Source organism: Coregonus clupeaformis, chromosome 29 (genome assembly GCF_020615455.1).
Source record: "Coregonus clupeaformis isolate EN_2021a chromosome 29, ASM2061545v1, whole genome shotgun sequence".
In the NCBI taxonomy this organism is placed as follows: Eukaryota; Metazoa; Chordata; class Actinopteri; order Salmoniformes; family Salmonidae; genus Coregonus; species Coregonus clupeaformis.
The window spans coordinates 43,018,507-43,040,364 of record NC_059220.1 but is presented as its reverse complement, the minus strand read 5'-3'; the positions used below and the strand labels follow the sequence as shown (position 1 = coordinate 43,040,364).

Sequence of the window (21,858 nt, the reverse complement as noted above, 5' to 3'; positions counted from 1 at the left end):
CCCTTGCCTGTCATGCAATCAGAATCATGCTACCGTTCAGCACTACCTATCTGTGTGAAAGTGGCTTCTCTGCTATGGCCGTGCTGAAAACTAAAAGCAGAAACAAACTGGACAGCCAGCATGACCTTCAAGTTGCCCTGTAAACCATCACCCCAGACACCCCAACTTATCAAACTGAAGAAACACCCCCAGCTTTCCCACTGATAGGCCACACAAGCACGCACAGAACACACTAAATAAACAGGTTAATGAGTTATTGTTCACCATGTTAATTATTATTGTTAATTAATAATGACATTCATATTACATTTTATTGAACTGGTTAAAAACTTACACCTTTAAAAAAAACTTTTCACGGTTGTGAAACTATTCACATGGTAATTGATGATTAAGTATTCCTAATGATTGTTGTTTTTTTCCATTTTAAAAACACTGGTATGTGTTTCTGTTCATTATTGGACTGGTTTTGATGTCATGTTCTGAGTCTGATAATTTATTACACCCCACTCCTGAACTGGTCGCCTAATTAAATGGCTTATTCTCTTGAATTTATAATAAATGTTCTCAGTTAATATGGCTGTGTAATGACTTTTTAATACCATACTAGTAGACCGTGAGACAGAGTCTATTTTGCAAGTGAAGCCTGCCCAAGAAGGCAGCTGCAATACAACATTACAAAATGTAAATCATCAACAGTCCATAATATATTGGGTCGCGACTCAATTGTCATTGTAAAATGTGGGTCCCCAGGCAAAACCAGTTGAGAACCACTGTCCTAGAGTATGCAAGTACAGCCAAAATAAATATTCAGGAAAATGGTGAGCAGTAACAGAGCTTAACAGAACTTAACCTAAAGCTATGATTAGGAAAGGTCGTATTTGCCATGTGGTATTTCAGATTCAGCTACGAAGGGCAAAATATTCTGTGGAATGATTTATTTGTCCTGACATGGACCTCAAGGCGGATTCAACTTCCTAGAATTCCACAAGGATATTCCTTGGAATTCCAATCTAGATCTGCAATGTCACACAATCACTATCCTGACCTCCACTCCAAAACAGCCGTTAAAACAGCTGCATGATAAAAGTGTGTGTGTGTGTTCACAGCTAAAGATGGCACAAAGATGGGGAGTGCCCAGCAATCTCATTCTGATTTCACTCCTCGCTCTCTTTTTGGAGAGAATCCCATTCTGTACCCCCACCACTCCCCTCAACTATGAAAGAATGGAAGTGTTTGGCTCTGCTCTGCACCCAAAGGCGTGTTCCAACATAGCTAATCTATTCACTAGGCACCATACAGAAGAAAACGGGCTGAAACAGGGAGGGACTACCTGGACGCCAAAAATTTACACACACACACACACACACACACACACACACACATATATATATTATGTATTTTTTGTGCAAAATGTTGCTATGGTGTGCCCTAATGAATACGACCCAGGCCTCAGAGGAGTAGCTTTCGACTGCAACACATGGTGGCAAGGCAGATTTCCGGTGCGCTGCCAACTTGACTAGCTAAACACCTCTGGAACTTAATGTCGCTGAAAGGGGTGCAAATACTTCATTAAATCTGCCAACTGACAGAGCAGAGTTGCTATGAACAGAGCAGACTGAACGTTACAAACATAACCTCTGGAAAGGACATTTAGGCTGAGGGAGCTCAGCAGGGGGTGAGACCAGAGATATTCTCAATTTCTAACTGCCCTCTAGCTATTGTAACCATCAGGCAGAGGTTCGCTGAACCTAAAAAGCTTTTAAAAAACACACTCCTGCACGCTTTCTCAAATAAAGTGTTGCTGTCGGTACAAAGCAGCGGTCGTAGATCCTGGAGAATAGCAACAAAGTTACTCATAGTGACACACTCAAAAATACACCCACATAAACACACTCCACATAGACACCTCCTGAAGCAGTCGTTGTGATGAGTGTGATTAGAAGGAGTCTGGCGCAGGAGGGTAAATCACCGAATACAGAGTTTATTCCATCGTACATACAGTTGCGCTGGATAGCGACCACAAAATACAGGCACAGCGGAACAATCTACCCCGGCAATACAAGGTACGGGTAGCTCCAACAAAATACATGCACATGGGAAATATCTACCCCGGCAATACAAGGTACGAGTAGCTACACTCAATTCACATAAAACAATCACCCACAAGGACAAGGGGGCAGAGGGAACACTTATACATGGACTAATGAGGGGATATGAACCAGGTGTGTGTAATTGACAAGACAAATGGAATGATGATATATGGAGCGGCAGTGGCTAGTAGGCCGAAGCCTGCCCGAACAAAGAGGGGAGGCAGCCTCGGCGCAAGTCGTGACAGTCGTAGTGTGGATCTTGGAGAGACAGCATAATCATAGATGACAGCCTAGCTGGAGAGGCTGTGCATACCCAGCTGATCCTAGACCAGAAAATGTCTATCCCTCCCTCTCGCTCTCCTCCTGAGGTTTGCCGACACTGACTCATCATGGGTCACATAGCTTTGGCTCACATCGGATACACCACATGACCAGGGCAGAGGAAAACCCACTGTATGTTTAAATGTCTAAAGCATAGTACAGTGCACTCTTCATATAGTAATCATATCAGCGCAGGCCAATTTGATCACCTTAAGTTGATCGCTAGAGCAGCACTTACTATAAGCGGCGTGCACAGTACTGAATATGCGTGTAATGCTTTTGAGCCTCTGTGACAATAAATGTTCTCGCGGAGGGTCGATTAAATTAAATTCTATTCTACAAGGTTAAAGGAGCAGGGAGTGCTCGTCTTGACAGGTCAAGGCACTGCAGTCCCTTAAGACTTGAGCAGTTAATGGTTGCTTGTCTATAGAGTGCAAGGGGTTTCATAGGGACAAATGTGCTTTGTTGATAAAATATAGTGGACTTCTAATGTCCTCTATTGTCCCTTAGTTACTGCGTGTATTAGGGGAGCACCAAAAGGTTGGACACATGAGAAGTCTTTGAAGAAGTGAGAGTCAAACCAAGCGGTTGGACTTCCACTTGAGACAAACATTTTACAAAGTCAGATTAATTGAAGGCGAAACTATTGATTAAACATCGAGACGCAGATGTTTGGAGGTTTCGTTGCCATTGAAAAGAATGAGGTGAAATCCTGGTGCAATTTACAGGTCCAGCATTCAAATGGCACTCAAGCCAGAGTTGCTGCCCAGGAGAAAAGACTGAGCTAAAATCAGGCAGCCAATGCTCGACATACACAAAACACGCTATACAAAACAGACGCTGTGTATATGCAGGGATTTACCATCAGATTAGAGAGAGATATGATGTAGGAAGATTGAGGGAATAGAGGAGAGAAGTATGATGTTCTTCTCTAGAGAAATATTCTGTGTTATACAACTGGGTGGGTCTAATCCTGAATGCTGATTGGTTAAAACCGCATTCAAGCCAGTGTCTATTCCACAAGTTGCCACTGGCTAAATCTATTATGCTAATAATATAATATAATATAATATAATATGCCATTTAGCAGACGCTTTTATCCAAAGTGACTTACAGTCATGTGTGCATACATTTTTATGTATGGGTGGTCCCGGGGATCGAACCCACTACCCTGGCGTTACAAGCGCCATGCTCTACCAATTGAGCTACAGAGGACCACATGCCTAAAATGCCTATTTACTCTGTTCCATCTGACTGCACAATCCACTGTCTCATCAGCCCAGCCAGGCAACTTATAAACTATAAATAGCATCTAAACATTCTCTCACATTTATTTTAGACAAACATTTTTATAAAGAGATTTGTATAAACCTTGCTGCCTGTCTCTCTGACATTTGCAACATTCAAATATTCAAATTCGATCTCCTGCTGTCCAATAGTAATGAACGTGTCGGAAGTCGGGACGAGACAGACAGGAAGGCAGGCAGGCAGCGTTTCTCAGCCAGTCGAAATCATGAATCAGCGGGCATAATTTTTATGGATATATACAAAAAAAGGTACATTGAAAAAAGGTCAAACGAAACACAGCTAATTAGCGGTCTTTCCAGCTTCAGTTTGAAGTGATTGTGTTAGCTGTGTTGTTGGCTAGCTCCTCTGAACAACAGTGTCCTGACGATTGAGCACATTTTCTATGCCAGGTGAAATCACACCTCATTAGCTCATTGTTATGGATGTATCCAAATAAATGTCACTAGAAAACAGCTTAAACAAATGCAAATGCAGCTACTTTGCTGTTACTCTGGCTGCACTTTTTGACGTGACTAAGTTAGCCGTAGTTGGCTAGCTAGCAAGCAAGGGATAAGAACATTGCCAGCCAGTATGGCAATGGAACATTTAGAACGAATGACCTGGTCGCATCTCAAGCAACCCTAGATTTGTGTCGGGACTATATCTTGTGGAAGGATGAAATATTATGAATAAATTAATCAAAATAAAAATGTTCATAAAAATATGTCAATCATTATTTGAATATGTTGGTAACCCGTTGTATAAAAGTGATAATGCCCTCGAAGCCGGTGTTTGGAGGATAGATTGGCACGGGTGTCGTTAGTCCCGAGACGACGACATTGGACGGTTTTCCTTAGAGATACACAGTGTCCTATTTAATTGTGTGCGTTTTTTCTTCACTGCTGGGTTTTCATTGATGGCCGGGGTTAAGAAAGGTCAGGTGTAAATATTCAACAGGTATGGTGTTGTCCATTTCGAATCTGACCTTTGACCCCTTTTACTGTGGAGTGGTTGTGTCCCCAGGCATAGGTCCTGCCTCTGCTCATTGTCCAGGCCAGGTAGAGCATAATAAATGAATGGGTTATATTCAGCCATAAGCCACTGACATGATGAGTGTGTGTGTGTGTGTGTGTGTGTATAGGCACACATTAGCACACACTAAGAGCATAGGGGCCTGACGAGGGAATGAGCAGTTGCCATGCCTACGCCATGAATACGATAGACACACACACGCAGTTGTGGGTGAACAGGGAGTACAGGAGGGGATTAAGTACGCACCCCTGAGGGGCCCACGTGTTGAAGGTCAGCATGGCAGATGTGTTGTTGCCTACCCTCACCACCTGGAGGTGTTCAGTCCCAGGGTCATTAGCTTAGTGATGAGCTTGGAGGGCACAAAGGTGTTGAACACTGACCTGTAGTCAATTAACAGCATTCTCACGTAGGTGTTCCTTTTGTCCAGGTGGGAAAGGACAGTGTGGAACGCAATAGAGATTGCGTCATCTGTTGATCGGTTAGGCCGGTATGTGAATTGTAGTGGGTCTAGGGTGTCTGGGACGATGGTGTCGATGTGAGCCATGATCAGCATTTCAAAGCATTTCATGGCTACAGATGTGAGTGGTACGGGGGCAATAGTCATTTAGATAGGTTACCTTGGCGTTCTTGGGCACAGGGACTATGGTGGTCTGCTTGAAACATGTAGATATTACAGAAAGGTTGAAAATGTCAGTGAAGACACTTGCCAGCTGGTCAGCACATATTCTGAGTACGCGTCCTGGAAATCCGTCTGGTCCTGCGGCCTTGTGAATGTAACCTGTTTAAAGGTCTTACTCACATCGGCTACGGAGAGCATGATCACACAATCGTCCTGGACAGCTGGTGCTCTCATACATGGTTCAGTGTTGCTTGCCTCGAAGCGAGCATAGAAGGCATTTAGCTCCTCTGGTAGGCTCGCATCACTGGGCAGCTAACGGCTGGGTTTCCCTTTGTAATCTGTGATAGTTAGCAAGCCCTGCCAGAGCCGATGAGCATCAGAGCTGGTGTAGTAGGATTCGATCTTAGTCCTGTATTGACACTTTGCCTGTTTGATGGTTCGACGGAGGGCGTAGCAGGATTTCTTATAAGCGTCCGGATTAGTGTCCTGCTCCTTGAAAGTGGCAGCTCTACCCTTTAGCTCATAAAGAACTGGTTGGGATATGTATGTACGGTCACTGTGGGGACGACATCGTTGATGCACTTATTAATAATGTCGGTGACTGATGTGGTACTCTCCTCAATGCCATCGGATAAATCCCAGAACATATTCCAGTTTGTGCTAGCAAAACAGTCCTTTAGTTTAGCATCCGCTTCATCGGACCACTTCTGTATTGAGCGCATCACTGGTACTTCCTGTTTGAGTTTTTGCTTGTAAGAAGGAATCAGGAGGATAGAGTTATGGTCTGATTTTCCAAAAGGAGGGCAAAGGAAAGCTTTGTATGAGTGTGTGTGGAGTAAAGGTGATCTAGAGGCTTTTTCCCTCTAGTTGCACAGGTGACATGCTGGTCGAAATTAGGAAAGACAGATTTAAGTTTTCCTGCATTAAAAATCACCGGCCACTAGGAGCGCCGCCTCTGGGTGAGCATTTTCTTGTTTGCTTATGGACCTATAAGGCTTCTTGAGTGGGGTCTTATTGCCAGCATCAGTTTGTAATGGTAAATAGACAGCTACGAAAAATATAGAGGAAAACGCTTGGTAATTAGTAGGGTCTACTGCTTATCATGAAGTATTCTAATTTAGGCGAGCAGAACCGAGACTTCCTTAATATTAGAGATTGTTCACAAGCTGTTGTTAACACACACCACTCCCCTTGAGTTTACCCGACGCTGCCGTTTCGTCTTGCCGATGTATAGAAAAACCAGCTAGATTTTTTTCCCCCCATGTCCAACTCAGAGAAACAAAGGATATTACATTTCTTCAGATCACATTGATGGGATGGTCTCGAACGGCGCTCGTCCAGTTTAATCTCCAACGACTACGCGATCGCAATTAGAACGGAGGTTAGAGGCAGTTCATCCACTCGCCGACGTAGTCTCGTCAGGTATCCCGCACGACGGCCTCTATAACGCCGCCACTTCCTCTCTTTATTTTCCACACAAGTCATAGACTGTCTCGGAGCGCCAAGTCTGGGACCAAAAGGCTCCTGAACAGCTTCTACCCCCAAGCCATAAGACTACTGAACAGATAATCAAATGGCTACCCGGACTATCTGCATTGACTCTATGTACACTCTCACTGGACTCTACTCACACATACTACACTGACACTCAAAACACCCACCCACACGCATACTGACGCCACACACACTTTCACATACGCTGCTGCTACTCTATTCATTATTTATTCTGATTGCCTAGTCACTTTTACCCCTACCTACACGTACATATTACCTCGTACCCCTGCACACTGACTCATTACCGGTACTCCTTGTATATAGCTTTGTTATTTTATTATGTTACTATTTCCTTTTTTTATTTAGCCAATTTTTTTACTTTTTAACTCTGCATTGTTGGGAAAGGGCTCGTAAGTAAGCGTTTCACGGTAAAGTTACACCGGTTTTATTCCGCGCATGGGAAAAATTAAATGTGATTTGATTTAGTGACACACAATATGCTGCTGACTGGGGACTCCCAGTATGAATGCAGGCCTGGATTATTTCCAGAGTTAACATCCATCCACATGGCCCCCCACAGAGGCCCAGAAGTCAGCGAGCAAATCATATCATCTCCAATACACCGCCTACACACACAATCAACCCATCATACTTGTAAATATTTAATCGCTATCGGAATGTCTCAACGCAAAAACACCCATAAGGGGAGTACTTTCCAGAGCTTTCAAATTGGAAAGACTTTTATACATGCCAGGAGGACACACAGACGCGAGGACACACATGCACTTCATGTGGATTGTGAGCAGATGCTAATCCTGATGGAGACAATTCAGTGGAACATGTGATCACAACCCGCTCGGTTTTGTATTCTATAATCCCAATGTGGAGAGGCAGGTGCTTCAGAGGCCCCCATTGACGCTGCTGAGCAAACTGCCACAAAATGGGCCTGGCTGCTGAAAAATGTATGGCACTGTGCCCCGGCCCATGTGCGTTTCTAAATGCTGCGTGTGACCTCAAAGGGCTCTCACTTGACTGGAGGAAAGTGATATCAAAAGGTCCGGATCTTCTTAAAACTGCAGCAGGCAGTCAAGTGTTAAAAACACAGCCAGGGCCCGGCTAGCAGCGCCAATCGAAACTAAAAGCCCATTATACCACATTAGGAACTTTACTAATCTAATTGTCACCGATGGAAAAATCATTATCACCCCAAAGCCCCCTCTACGCCTGAAAGGTATGACTGAATGTCAGAGACACACATGCACATACACAGACGCACATAGACATACAGACACAAAACACTTTGGTGGGGATGGCATTTTTCCCCACTTACTAACCAACCTCTTACTAGCCAACTGCTTGGTATATTTGACCTTAGATTCTACCAACAAGGTGGTAAGCAATTCCCCTATAACAACTTATGTATCTTATACGAGCTGAATAGCCTTGAAGTGAAGTACAGCCTGTTGTAAGTTTTCCTTTGACAATAGAACAGGATGCTAGCGTTCCCGAGCCACAATATCAGCTATGCAGCATTATTCACTGGACAAACAAACTCTTCCCGTCTTCTTGACCCCCTATAGACCTGATCAAATATTAATACAACCGCATCGTTACAAAAATAGATTTCCTGTTCTCTCTGGTTATTCGAGGTTCATCCACTGTAAAGATAACCCAAGACCGAAACCTTAGGGGTGAGATAGAAACTTTAGTAATGAGACAGAAATATTAGGGGAAACCCCAGGGGTCACCTCTACACAGATTAGTTTTAGTGCTGAATTTTAAAAGTATGCACACTGGTGCTTTTTAGTCCAGGACTAGGATTAATCTGTGTCCGGGAAACCGGACCTAGAAGTAAAAGAACAACAATCTAGCAATTCCAAAACTAAACACATTCCGGTCGATGGGTTCATTTTGAACACACAAAACAACAGTTCTTTATAGCACCTTTAAACTGAAAACTTCAAGGGGGATTTACACCAAAATGCCAGCCAGACATGGTGACATGGTATTTCCTCTTGACTCTCTCTCTCTCTCTCAGTGGGTGTGTGTGTGTGTGTTTTTGTATTACTATACTTGTGATGACCAGAGGTCCTCAAAAGAATAGTAAGCCAAGGAGCCAAGTGATGATATTTGGCTGGTCCTAAAATTGAAAAAGGCTATTTTAGGTTTAGGGATTAGGGTTAGAATTAAGAGTTAAGGGTTAAAGTTAGGGTTTAGGGAAAATAGGATTTTTGAATGGGAATCAATTGTTGGTCCCCAAAAAGTCCTCACAAGTATAGTAATACACAACTGTGTGTAGATAGCCGGCAGGTAGCCTAGCGGTTAAGAGCGGTGGGCCAGTTACAGGAAGGTCACTGGTCGAATCCCCGAGCCGACTAGGTGAAAAATCTGTTGATGTGCCCTTGAGCAAGGCCAAATGCGCCTGTAAGTCGCTCTGGATAAGAGTGTCTGCTAAATGACTAAATCAAATCAAATCCTGAATTATTCAATTATGAGCCTATTTCAGCACAGCCTGGGATGTCATTGGCACCGTCTTTTATTGAATACCATGACAACAAAGTCAGCCAGCTGTGCCAAGCAACCAACCAACTATTTTACGAATACTAAATTATATTGAAACAAATAAAATAAACGCCTTTTTTATTTGTAGTAAATATCCCCTAAATTATTGCTCAATATCCATTGGCTATGCCAACTTTACATCAAATTACACCATCAACACTTCTAAGCCAATGTCATAACAGAATGCTGTCTCTTCATGCACAAAAATACATAACTCAAATACATGATTTCACGCCCCTTCAAACTAAGTCCTGCTACAGAGAAAATTGCTAGGTAATATCATTTGCTGCTTAGATCAGGCCTTTCACTTGAGTGGCCCAGACCTCATTAGACTGCTCATTTCCCATTGTCCCATCAGATGTTATGTCTTAATTGCCTCTATTGCACTAGAATAAAAGCTCCTTAAATCCATTTTAAGTTACAGGGCTATGGGGATAAGAGGAGAGAGAGACATTTGAAATCGTTCCAAAGCTTATTCGGCGCAATTCACACAGAGAGGAAAGTAGCTATGACTAGGCCATTAATTCTTCCTGACCCATCGTCCAGACCAGGAGTATTTCTTGTTCACATAATATGGTCAGTAAAAACCCCTTACTCTAATTGTGACCTAAATTATATGCCCATCATTAGCCAGCCAACAAATTGCTGCCAACATGCAACATAAACCTCCATATACTGTAGAGATCTTGTTGAGATCCTGGGTGCGAGGAAGCTTAGTGGTTAAGAGCGTTGTGCCAGTAACCGAAAGGTCGCTGGTTCTAATCCCCGAGCCGACTAGGTGAAAAATCTGTTGATGTGCCCTTGAGCAAGGCACTTAACCCTAATTGCTCCTGTATGTCGCTCTGGATAAGAGCGTCTGCTAAATTACTAAAATGTAAAACTATAGAGGAGTGATTTTAGAACAATGTATCTCTACTGTCCACTGCCTTTGACACCATGAAACACAGATCCTCCTCACCAACCTCTCAGGGCTGGGCATCTCAGGCTCTGCACTCTTGGATTACTGCTCTACTTGGCAGGTCTCTCCTACCAGGTGTTGTGGAGAGGGTCCCTGTCTGCACCATTACTGGTGTACCCCAGGGCTCGGTACTAGGTTCTCTTGTTCTGTTTTGTACATAGTCTCTTGGTTCTGTCATATCCTCACATGGATAAGAGTGTCTGTTAAGTGACAAAACTAACATCTAAATGGTAGCTTGCATGTTTCCATGCATTTCACTTTCAGCTATCAAAATGCTCTACATCCATGTTAACATGCTCTGCACCAATGACTCCTTACCATAGTGTAGGCCTCCAACAAGAGTCAAGCTTTAGCTCAATGAGCAACACAAGAAGCCTGCCCACCTTTCCTGTTTGCCCTTTGTTCGACTAACAGGCTGGGAAGGCTTGGGAGAGACAAAGAAGGGCCAATTAGTTATGTAATGTCACGGTGTGGCTAAGTGTGATGGTGTGAAAGAGTGTAGATGAGTCATTATAGACCTTTCACTTACCACTACTTTAGGCCCAGGGATAACTACCCAGTCTTCTTTTCCCGAGCCTAATTCGCACTAGGGCCAACCGGTACAATACTGGGCTGCCTTGGATCATTTATTTTCACATTATCTTTTCCAGCATGGTTCTAGCAACTATGGTGGGTGCGTAACCAGGCCAGCCCAGTACAGCTAAGCTTGGCTCAGTATTGTGAAAAGGATAGCTGCCTGGGATTCCTGGTTCTAGAGCTATTTATTCCCTCTGTTGTCCCTGGGGAGGGCCAGGCATGAGAGAGCCAGGTATGCTTAATGGGATGCATTATCGGACTGGTTCGTTCTAACAGGTTTCCCATTGATCTCGTCCACGCCCCCGTTACAGGATGGTGCCGGTCCAGTCTGGATGATTATCTGTCCCCGACGTCAAGATTGGATATTCATCCATGTGTCTTGATACGGGCAAGTCCATGGTAACGGAATTGTGCTGAGAACACAGACATTAAAACCAGTAGATAGAGATAGCGCTGACAGCGTATTCCTATGGAAAACTCCCGACGGCGCATGAAGCTGGAAGTATTTAAATTTGAAGCATGCTGAATGAATCTGAATGGAACGAGAAATAAAATCGCTAAGGATCATAGTGAAAGAGGCCGTAACTAGCAAAGGATAATTGTTGATGTAGTCATTTTCATCCTGCCTGAGAGTCAACCTTAATATGGTTATTGAACTACAGTAACTGAAGTGGATTTACACCCAGTAACAGAATTACAGTAACAGAATTTCATCATGGGTCCCTGATCTGTACTATACATAAATGCATAATTATGGATATGAATATTACTCTTCATGGTGATGTAGCCTAAGTAAGTAAACAAAAAAAAGGTATGAATAGGCAATATTCTCCTTTGCATACTTAGGTATTATTCTACAAACTGGCTAATATTTTAATGAGCTCTGCCCAGAAACAAGACCAAATTTGATTGGCCAGGACCGGACCAAATCTGACCAATCATAGATGTTTATGTTCTGCAAGTTTGGACAGCACAGTAGTGCTCAGTAATGTACAATAGAGTATAGTCCCCTACAGTACAGTGGAGTTCAGTACAATACAGTATAGTTCCGTACAGTATACTCAACTCCACTGTGCTCTGCTGTACTGCGCATAGACGTCTATGATTGGTTCAGATCTAGTCCGGTCTGGATCAAATCTGAACTAATCATACACGTCTATGTTTGGGCCAAATCAAGGCAGGTCCGGACCAACAATCAACATCTGTGGACGTTGCAATTATAGCTGGTCCGGACCGTACCAAAAAAATGACATCTGTAGACGTTGAAATCGAGGCCAGGGCATACTCACCAAATGTCCACTACTTTTCAAAGTCCACGGACGGTCTGGGCTCAGAGGGTAAGGATGCTGGTTACAGTAAATGGAAAGCGAGGGGGCTCATTGGTAGGTGTCAGTAAGAGCCGGGAGAGGTGACGGAGAGAGGCAGAGAGAGCGAGGTTGTCCTGACTGTTTTAACACTTGCTTTGTCCATCAGATGACATAAAGAGTAAGAAAACAGTTATGAGCTAAACATAACAGTATGGCAGTGGAAGGGAGGACTGTAGGAGGTGACTAATATTGCCCATTGTAGTCAATTCAATTGCAGTAATTGTTAGTTTTTTCTGAAATTCAAGTTTTAAAATCACTTCAATTCATAAACCAAATGGATCTCAGGAAAAACACTAACTAATTGGTAAGTCTACCTACTTGTTACTTCTGAAATGTCATTATCCTCCCTCCTCATGAGGGAGAGAAAGTAGGAAATGTCTTAAAGATACACTACATGACCAAAAGTAACATCTCATTCCAAAATCATTGCCATTAGTATGGAGTTGGTTTCCACTAGATGTTGGAACATTGCATCGGGGACTTTCTTCCATTACAATTCATCTCAATGGTGATCGATGGGGTTGAGGTCAGGGCTCTGAGCAGGCCAGTCAAGTTCTTCCACACCGATCAACAAACCATTTCTGTGTGGACCTCGCTTTGTGCATGGGGGCATTGTCATGCTGAAACTAGAAAAAAGCCTTCCCCAAACTGTTGCCACAAAGTTGGAAGCATAGAATCGTCTAGAATGTCATTGTATGCTGCAGCGTTAAGATTTTCCTTCACTGAAACTAAGGGTCCTAGCCCAAACAACAGCCCCAGACCAATACTCCTCCTCCTCCAAACTTTAAAATTGGCACAACATGTCGGGGCAGGTGGCGTTCTCCAGGCATCAGCCAAACCCAGATTTGTCCGTCACACTGCCAGATGGTGAAGCGTTAGTCATCGCTCCAGAGAACTTGTTTCCATGGCTCAAGACGCCAATGGTGGCGAGCTTTACACCACCGACGCTTGGCATTGCGCATGGTGATCTTAGTCTTGCGTGCGGCTGCTCGGCCATGGAAACCCATTTCATGAAGCTCCCGACGAACAATTATTGTGCTGACCTTGCTTCCAGAGGCAGTTTGGAACTCGGTAGTGAGTGTTGCAACTGAGGACAGAAAAATATTTTTGCACTGCGCGCTTCAGCACTCAGCGGCCCGGTTCTGTGAGTTTGTGCGGTCTACCACTTTACGGCTGAGCCGTTGCTGCTCCTAGACGTTTCCACGTCACAGTAACAGCACTTACAGTTGACCGGGGCAGCTCTAGCAGGGCAGAAATGTGTAGAACTGACTTGTTGGAAAGGTGGCATCCTATGACGGTGCCACATTGAAACTCACTGAGCTATTCAGTAAGGCCATTCTATTGCCAGTGTTTGTCTATGGAGATTGCATGACTGTGTGCTCGATATTATACACCTTTCAGCAACGGGTGTTGCTGAACTAGCTGAATCCACTAATTTGAAGGGGTGTCCACATACACAGTGCATTCGGAAAGTATTGAGACCCCTTGACCTTTCCAAATTTTGTTACGTTAGTCTTATCCTAAAATGAATAAAAAATAGTTTTTCCCCCCTCAATATACACACACAATACCCCATAATGACAAAGGAAAATGGGCTTTTAGAAATGTATAAAAAAAAAAAAAAAGGAAATATCACATTTAAATAAGTATTCAGACCCTTTACTCAGTACTTTGTTGAAGCACCTTTGGCAGCGATTCCAGCCTCGAGTCTTCTGTGGTATGACACTACAAGCTTGGCACACCTGTATTTGGGGAGTTTCTCCCATTCTTCTCTGCAGATCCTCTCAAGCTCTGTCAGGTTGGATGGTGAGCTTAGGGACTCCTGTTGTCTTGTCTGTGTGCTTAGGGTCGTTGTCCTGTTGGAAGGTGAACCTTCACCCCAGTCTGAGGTCCTGAGCGCTCTGGAGCAGGTTTTCATCAAGGATCTCTGTACTTTGCTCCGGTCATCTTTCCCTCGATCCTGACTAGTCTCCCTGAAAAACATCCCCACAGCACAATGCCGCCATCACCTTGCTTCAACATAGGGATGGTGCCAGGTTTCCTCCAAACGTGACACTTGGCATTCAGGCCAAAGAATTCACTCTTGGATTCATCAGACCAGAGAATCATTTTTCTCATGGTCTGGACGTCTTTTATGTGCCTTTTGGCAAACTCTAAGCAGGCGGTCATGTGCCTTTTACTGAGGAGTGGCTTCCCTCTGGCCACTCTACCATAAAGGCCTGATTGGTGGATTGCTGCAGAGATGGTTGTCCTTCTGGAAGGTTCTCCCATCTCCACAGAGGAGCTCTGTCAGAGTGACCATCGGGTCCTTGGTCACCTCCCTGACCAAGGCCCTTCTCCACAGATTGCTCAATTTGGCCAGGCAGCCAGCTCTAGGAAGAGTCTTAGTGGTTCCAAATTTATTCCATTTAAGAATGATGGAGGCCACTGTGTTCTTGGGGACCTTCAATGCTGCAGACATGATTTGGTACCCTTCCCCAGATCTGTGTCTCGCCACAATCCTGTCTCTGAGCTCTACGGACAATTCCTTCGACCTCATGTCTTGGTTTTTGCTCTGACATACACTGTCAACTGTGGGACCTTATATAGACAGGTGTGTGCCTGTCCAAATCATGTCCAATCAATCTCAAGGATGATCAATGAAAACAGGATGCACCGGAGCTCAATTGTGTCTCATAGCAAAGGGTGTGAATACTTATGTAAATATGTTTTTTTTATTTTTAATAAATGTGCAAACATTTCTAAAAATCTGTTCTCGCTTTGTCATTATGGGGTATTGTGTGTATATTGAAGAGGAACATTTATTTAATAAATTTTAGAATAAGGCTGTAATGTAACAAAATGTGGAAAAAGTAAATGGGTCTGAATACTTTCAGAATGCACTGTATATACAAAAGTATGTGGGTTTTCAGTAACGGAATTTCACGGTACAGGGCAATGTTTCCTGAACACGCACACAAGCAAGCGCACACACAAAACATTAACCATTTTCCTAGTGAGGAAAGTAGGAAAATAAATTACCAAAATATTGAAACAAAGTGGTCTTATACCCAAGAGTTTTGTCTTCATTATTGGTTGAGTTGAATCAGCAGATTGTCATTATTTGCGAGAGGCGTTGGTCTTCCTGTTCGCACTTTAATTACCCCTTTTTTTCAGCACTGCATAGTTTATTTGCTGCGCATGTGCAAGAGTGAGTACAAGATGTGATCAGAAGATCCCACTTACCTTGTGACCAGCAGGTGTGACCCCATCCTCCGTGACGCTTTGCCCATTCTGAAAATAAACAAGACAACAACAGTTTCAGTGCCAAGACAAATCGCAACCTAGAGCGTCCAGTCATTAATGCTACTTTGTTCCTAAGCTGACAAACCCAATAATCTAGTGCAAACACACTTTCCCAGTGGGTTTCGCCTGTTGAAAAGGCCAACCACTGTGTCGTGACGGGACATTCATTAATATGATGACTGTTATTTATCGAATCAACTAACTATGTTTAATTGTTACTCGATTAAATTAATAATGTAACAATTAGCTCATTAGGATTTGGGGCACCACGGAAGAAGTTGTTTATAGAGTTACCATCTCCCGAATTAAACTCTAAAGGTTTTTACCTATCAATATGTACAGTGAGGGAAAAAAGTATTTGATCCCCTGCTGATTTTGTACGTTTGCCCGCTGACAAAGAAATGATCAGTCTATAATTTTAATGGTAGGTTTATTTGAACAGTGAGAGACAGAATAACAACAAAAAAATCCAGAAAAACACATGTCAAAAATGTTATAAATTGATTTGCATTTTAATGAGGGAAATAAGTATTTGACCCCCTCAAATCAGAAAGATTTCTGGCTCCCAGGTGTCTTTTATACAGGTAACGAGCTGAGATTAGAGCACACTCTTAAATGGAGTGCTCCTAATCTCAGCTTGTTACTTGTATAAAAAGACACCTGTCCACAGAAGCAATCAGATTCCAAACTCTCCACCATGGCCAAGACCAAGAGCTCTCCAAGGATGTCAGGGACAAGATTGTAGACCTACACAAGGCTGGAATGGGCTACAAGACCATCACCAAGCAGCTTGGTGAGAAGGTGACAACAGTTGGTGCGATTATTTGCAAATGGAAGAAACACAAAAGACCTGTCAATCTCCCTCGGCCTGGGGCTTCATGCAAGATCTCACCTCGTGGAGTTTCAATGATCATGAGAACGGTGAGGAATCAGCCCAGAACTACACGGGAGGATCTTGTCAATGATCTCAAGGCAGCTGGGACCATAGTCACCAAGAAAACAATTGGTAACACACTACGCCGTGAAGGACTGAAATCCTGCAGCGCCCGCAAGGTCCCCCTGCTCAAGAAAGCACATTTACAGGCCCATCTGAAGTTTGCCAATGAACATCTGAATGATTCAGAGGAGAACTGGGTGAAAGTGTTGTGGTCAGATGAGACCAAAATCGAGCTCTTTGGCATCAACTCAACGTGTTTGGAGGAGGAAGAATGCTGCCTATGACCCCAAGAACACCATCCCCACCGTCAAACATGGAGGTGGAAACATTATGCTTTGGGGGTGTTTTTCTGCTAAGGGGACAGGACAACTTCACCGCATCAAAGGGACGATGGACGGGGCCATGTACCGTCAAATCTTGGGTGAGAACCTCCTTCCCTCAGCCAGGGCATTGAAAAATGGGCAGTGGATGGGTATTCCAGCATGACAATGACCCAAAACACACGGCCAAGGCAACAAAGAAGTGGCTCAAGAAGAAGCACATTAAGGTCCTGAAGTGGCCTAGCCAGTCTCCAGACCTTAATCCCATAGCAAATCTGTGGAGGGAGCTGAAGGTTCGAGTTGCCAAACGTCAGCCTCAAAACCTTAATGACTTGGAGAAGATCTCCAAAGAGGAGTGGGACAAAATCCCTCCTGAGATGTGTGCAAACCTGGTGGCCAACTACAATAAACGTCTGACTTCTGTGATTGCCAACAAGGGTTTTGCCACCAAGTACTAAGTAATGTTTTGCAGAGGGGTCAAATACTTATTTCCCTCATTAAAATGCAAATCAATTAATAACATTTTTGACATGCGTTTCTCTGGATTTTTTGGCTGTTATTCTGTCTCTCACTGTTCAAATAAACCTACCATTAAAATTATAGACTGATCATGCCTTTGTCAGTGGGTAAACGTACAAAATCAGCAGGGGATCAAATACTTTTTTCCCTCACTGTATATAACAGTCAACGTATCAATCATTACCTCTTATCAGTCTCATTCTGAACAGCCGTAGACTTCTTGGATCTGCACGAACCCCAGCTTTGCTTATGATTCAGCACTACCCAAATTGGCTTAATTATTTACTAGCTAACTAAATAATAACACAGAGTAACATACACTTAATACATGAGAAAAAGTCCCTAGTGGACTAACACATGACTGCTTGGTTATCAAAAGAGGGAGGGGTAGATAGGGAGAGAGAGACAAAGAGTCAAACCTATTGTTAAAACATTTGGAAACTACCCTCAAAGTAATCATAATACTTTGCTCACGAACCACCGCCCATTTGGGGTAAGAAATCATGAATGCATTTTTCGTGTTTGCCGTCGTCTATCTCTGTTGATACCAATCAATCCTTCTATGGGGAAGGGGGACGGTTGGTGTAAGGCTCTGGCTGTCCACCAGAGGTCACAATGTCCTTCTTCTTAGTTGTCCTGGCTCGTAGTACAGTGTTCACAGAACAGCTACTCTGCTATACTAGTGATTGTCTTGAGAGGGGATTTTCTCCTTCCCACCTCATGTGGTTAGTCAAAGTTCCAGACCACTTTACACACACAGCTGCAGACTGGCAATGTTCTGGTCTAGTCTGGTGAGTTTCTTCACCTCGTGTAGAGGTTCAAAGTTCTAACCATTTCAAACGTGTGGACTACCGTCTCCACGCTTTCTGGTTTGATGTGAATTTGTTACCAAGGCTTTTTATGCACTCTGGTAAAAGGGGCGATCCTATTTGCTGACACGATATCTGAGCTCACTCGTGGCGTGGCTACTAACTGTCCATAGCTTATATGAAAAACAATTCTCATTAGAAAACTAAAATCACATTCATATCTTAACAAAAATACTCTCATAATTCTCCATATTACATACATATTGATGTAAACTTGACAGATAGAATGTGTACACTTTCCGTTTACAGTATTTTCTTTATACAATCCTTAATGACATCACAAAATAATAAACAATGTGACAATTATTCTTTAGATCCCCACTGACAATTCCAAACTTTCAGATGTTAGAAATATTGTTCCAGTGTTTACTTTTTGGACATTATAGTTTTGGCGGCAAAAGTATTCTGTAGACAAAGGGCATTCCTTTAGTTATACTGAAGAGCAAGAGGGAGATTCCCCTCCTGCCTATTTTATGACAGAGTGTTAAGGTGTCAAAATCATCTACCCCTATCTTCTGTGGGTGAGAGGGGGTCTGGTCATCGTCAGCCATTTGCCAAGCTGATCTGAGGCCTTGGATCCTCACCCAGGAGAGTCATGACAACTGTTATCGTCCAACAATGCATCTAGTGGAACCATTGCTAAGAGCCCTTTAAAGGGAACATCCATTTGTTATCAGTCTGCACATTATTTCCAAGCATGACCAGGATGGACCAGAGGCTAAAACACCAGATGAGATTGATGAGATTGCTGTGTAGTTTCACAAGAGCAGACAATCTTTAAATGTCACGACGAGAACAGAATCAAGGCATTTCGAAGACCATTAATTGAGAGCCTCGCCACTTTCCAGTGAAATCGCACTGCCATTAAGGCTAATAACCAATAACCAACAGTAACCGTGTTTAAAGACTTCAGGTAGCTGGGGTGACAACAGGAGATGACGTGTAATTGACTAAACGTTTTACCCAAGGCCTTAGCAGAATGTATGGTGCAACAGTACAGTGGAGTGCAATATCCAACTGCCACAGGCGATTAAAACAGTATCTCTACATATGTTAAATAAAATAAATACGTTTCTGTTTCTTCTGAAGCATAGCTAAAAACACCCTCTCTCTTACCATAGCAGTCAGAATTGACTTTGCTATACAGTATATTGCGTTGGAAAATATAGAACATTCAAACACACACAAAGTGAGTGGTTTGAACTAACACTAACAGAGTCCCCCACCCCCTCCTCCGTTCATGTCACAATGGAGAGAGAGGCGACGCTGAAGTCACAGACTTACTCTCCTACTCTTTTCCCTTGACGACAAAACACACAGTTATTTTCTTTTAACACACACAAACAGGCAGGCAGCAGAGCCAGCCAGGACATCGATTGGCCTTGAGTGGTGATAAAGAAGAAGGGAAGAAAGACGGGGGAAATGGAAAATGGCTTTTCCGAGACACTGCCCTTGGTCTCATTACTTGTCCACGATAGTCATCTGCTCACAGATCGATTGGTCCGTTGGGCTACACAATAAATGAACATACCATGGAAATGTTTAGTTGAGTCAGTCTTGTTAGGGTATCAAGTCTAGAAAACACAATAATGAGCTCCTCAAAACCAGTCTGAGGTTTTATGAGTGCAGAAGGCAGATCAATATTTTTTCAGACTTTTAAACAGTGCAGTTCATAAAAGGGATAGTTCAACTCCAATTGTATTTTATCTTGTGGATACCTTGACAATGCGATTCTAGGAAGTGACGCGGCTCACATCATTACGTTCACATCCATGGATGTAGTAGGGCATTTTTTTTGTATGCTCTAAATGTTAGTAAATCACATTTAAAAAACCACCTCAAAGAAATGGGTTGTAGAGGTGATCTAGGGTTGGGCGGTATCCAGATTTCATATAGTCATAGCATCCTTCTCTCATCCTGGGATTTACGGTATTACTATCTTAGTACACAAGGGGGCGATAAAAAAAGCAAAAAAGCCCATTGGACGTCTATTACGAGAATGCTAACAAAAGTAGCACAAGTAATAGCGAATTTCCATAAGAGGCAGCTATCTAAATATGTTAACAAGCTCAAACGAAAATAAACTAGGGCTATCAAAGTGAACGCTAATAACGCATTACATGTTTATCGGCCTACATTTTTTGGATACCGTTAATCGCGTCTCCGTTTCTTAACCGCACCAAACCTTTTAAGCACACGTTTCTGCACAAACCATTTAAGCGCAGAATACAACTACAGTCAATGCTTGTGCCTTTACAATCACTGAAGAACGTGTGCCTCTAGACAAAATCAGTTATGCCCAATACTACCGTAGCAGTTTATAATAGCAATAAGGCACCTCGGGGGTTCGTGGTATATGGCCAATATACCACGGCTAAGGGCTGTTCTTAAACACGACGCAACACTGAGTGCTTGGACACAGCCCTTAGCCGTAGTATATTGGCCATATACCACAAACCCCCAAGGTTCCTTATTGCTATTATAAACTGGTTCCCAACGTAATTGGAGCAGTAAAAATTAAATGTTTTGTCATACCCATGGTGTACAGTCTGATATACCACAGCTGTCAGCCAATCAGCATTCAGGGCTCGAACCACCCAGTTATATACAGTTGAAGTCGGAAGTTAACATACACTTAGGTTGGAGTCATTAAAACTTGTTTTTCAACCACTCCACAAAATTCTTGTTAACAAACTTTAGTTTTGGCAAGTCGGTTAGGACATCTACTTTGTGCATGACACAAGTAATTTTTCCAACAATTGTTTACAGACAGATTATTTCACTTATAATTCACTGTATCACAATTCCAGTGGGTCAGATGATTACATACACTAAGTTGACTGTGCCTTTAAAACAGCATGGAAAATTCCAAAAGATGGTGACAAGGCTTTAGAAGCTTCTGATAGGCTAATTGATATCATTTGAGTCAATTGGAGGTGTACCTGTGGATGTATTTCAAGGCCTACCTTCAAACTCAGTGCCTCTTGCTTGACATCATGGGAAAATCAAAAGAAATCAGCCAAGACTTCAGAAAAAAAATGGTAGACCTCCACAAGTCTGTTTCAGCCTTAGGAGAAACTTCCAAACGCCTGAAGGTACCACGTTCATCTGTACAAACAATAGTACGCAAGTATAAACACCATGGGACCACGTAGCCGTCATACCGGTCAGGAAGGAGACATGTTCTGTCTCCTAGAGATGAACGTACTTTGGTGCGAAAAGTGCAAATCAATCCCAGAACAACAGCAAAGGACCCTGTGAAGATGCTGGAGGAAACAGGTACAAAAGTACCTATATCCACAGTAAAACAAGTCCTATATCGACATAACCTGAAAGGCCGCTCAGCAAGGAAGAAGCCACTGCTCTAAAACCGCCATAAAAAAGCCAGACTACGGTTTGCAACTGCACATGGGGACAAAGATCGTACTTTTTGGAGAAATGTCCTCTGGTCTGATGAAACAAAAATAGAACTGTTTGGCCACAATGACCATCGTTATGTTTGGAGGAAAAACAGGGAGGCTTGCAAGCCGAAGAACACCATCCCAACTGTGAAGCACGGGAGTGGCAGCATCATGCTGTGGGGGTGCTTTGCTGCAGGAGGGACTGGTGCACTTCACTAAAT

The 21,858-nt window shown here is 43.1% G+C and overlaps 1 protein-coding gene across 2 annotated transcripts in view; it reads right to left on the bottom strand.

Annotated features, from left to right (window-relative positions):
* The window catches only part of LOC121545132 (ribosomal protein S6 kinase 2 alpha), a 146,317-nt gene that overhangs the window by 77,786 nt on the left and 46,673 nt on the right, over window positions 1-21,858 (bottom strand). For both annotated transcript variants that reach the window (XM_041855550.2, XM_041855552.2), the window contains one exon: window positions 15,532-15,579. In XM_041855550.2, the coding sequence (XP_041711484.1) occupies window positions 15,532-15,579 (48 nt within the window). The remainder of the gene's footprint in view (window positions 1-15,531; window positions 15,580-21,858) is intronic.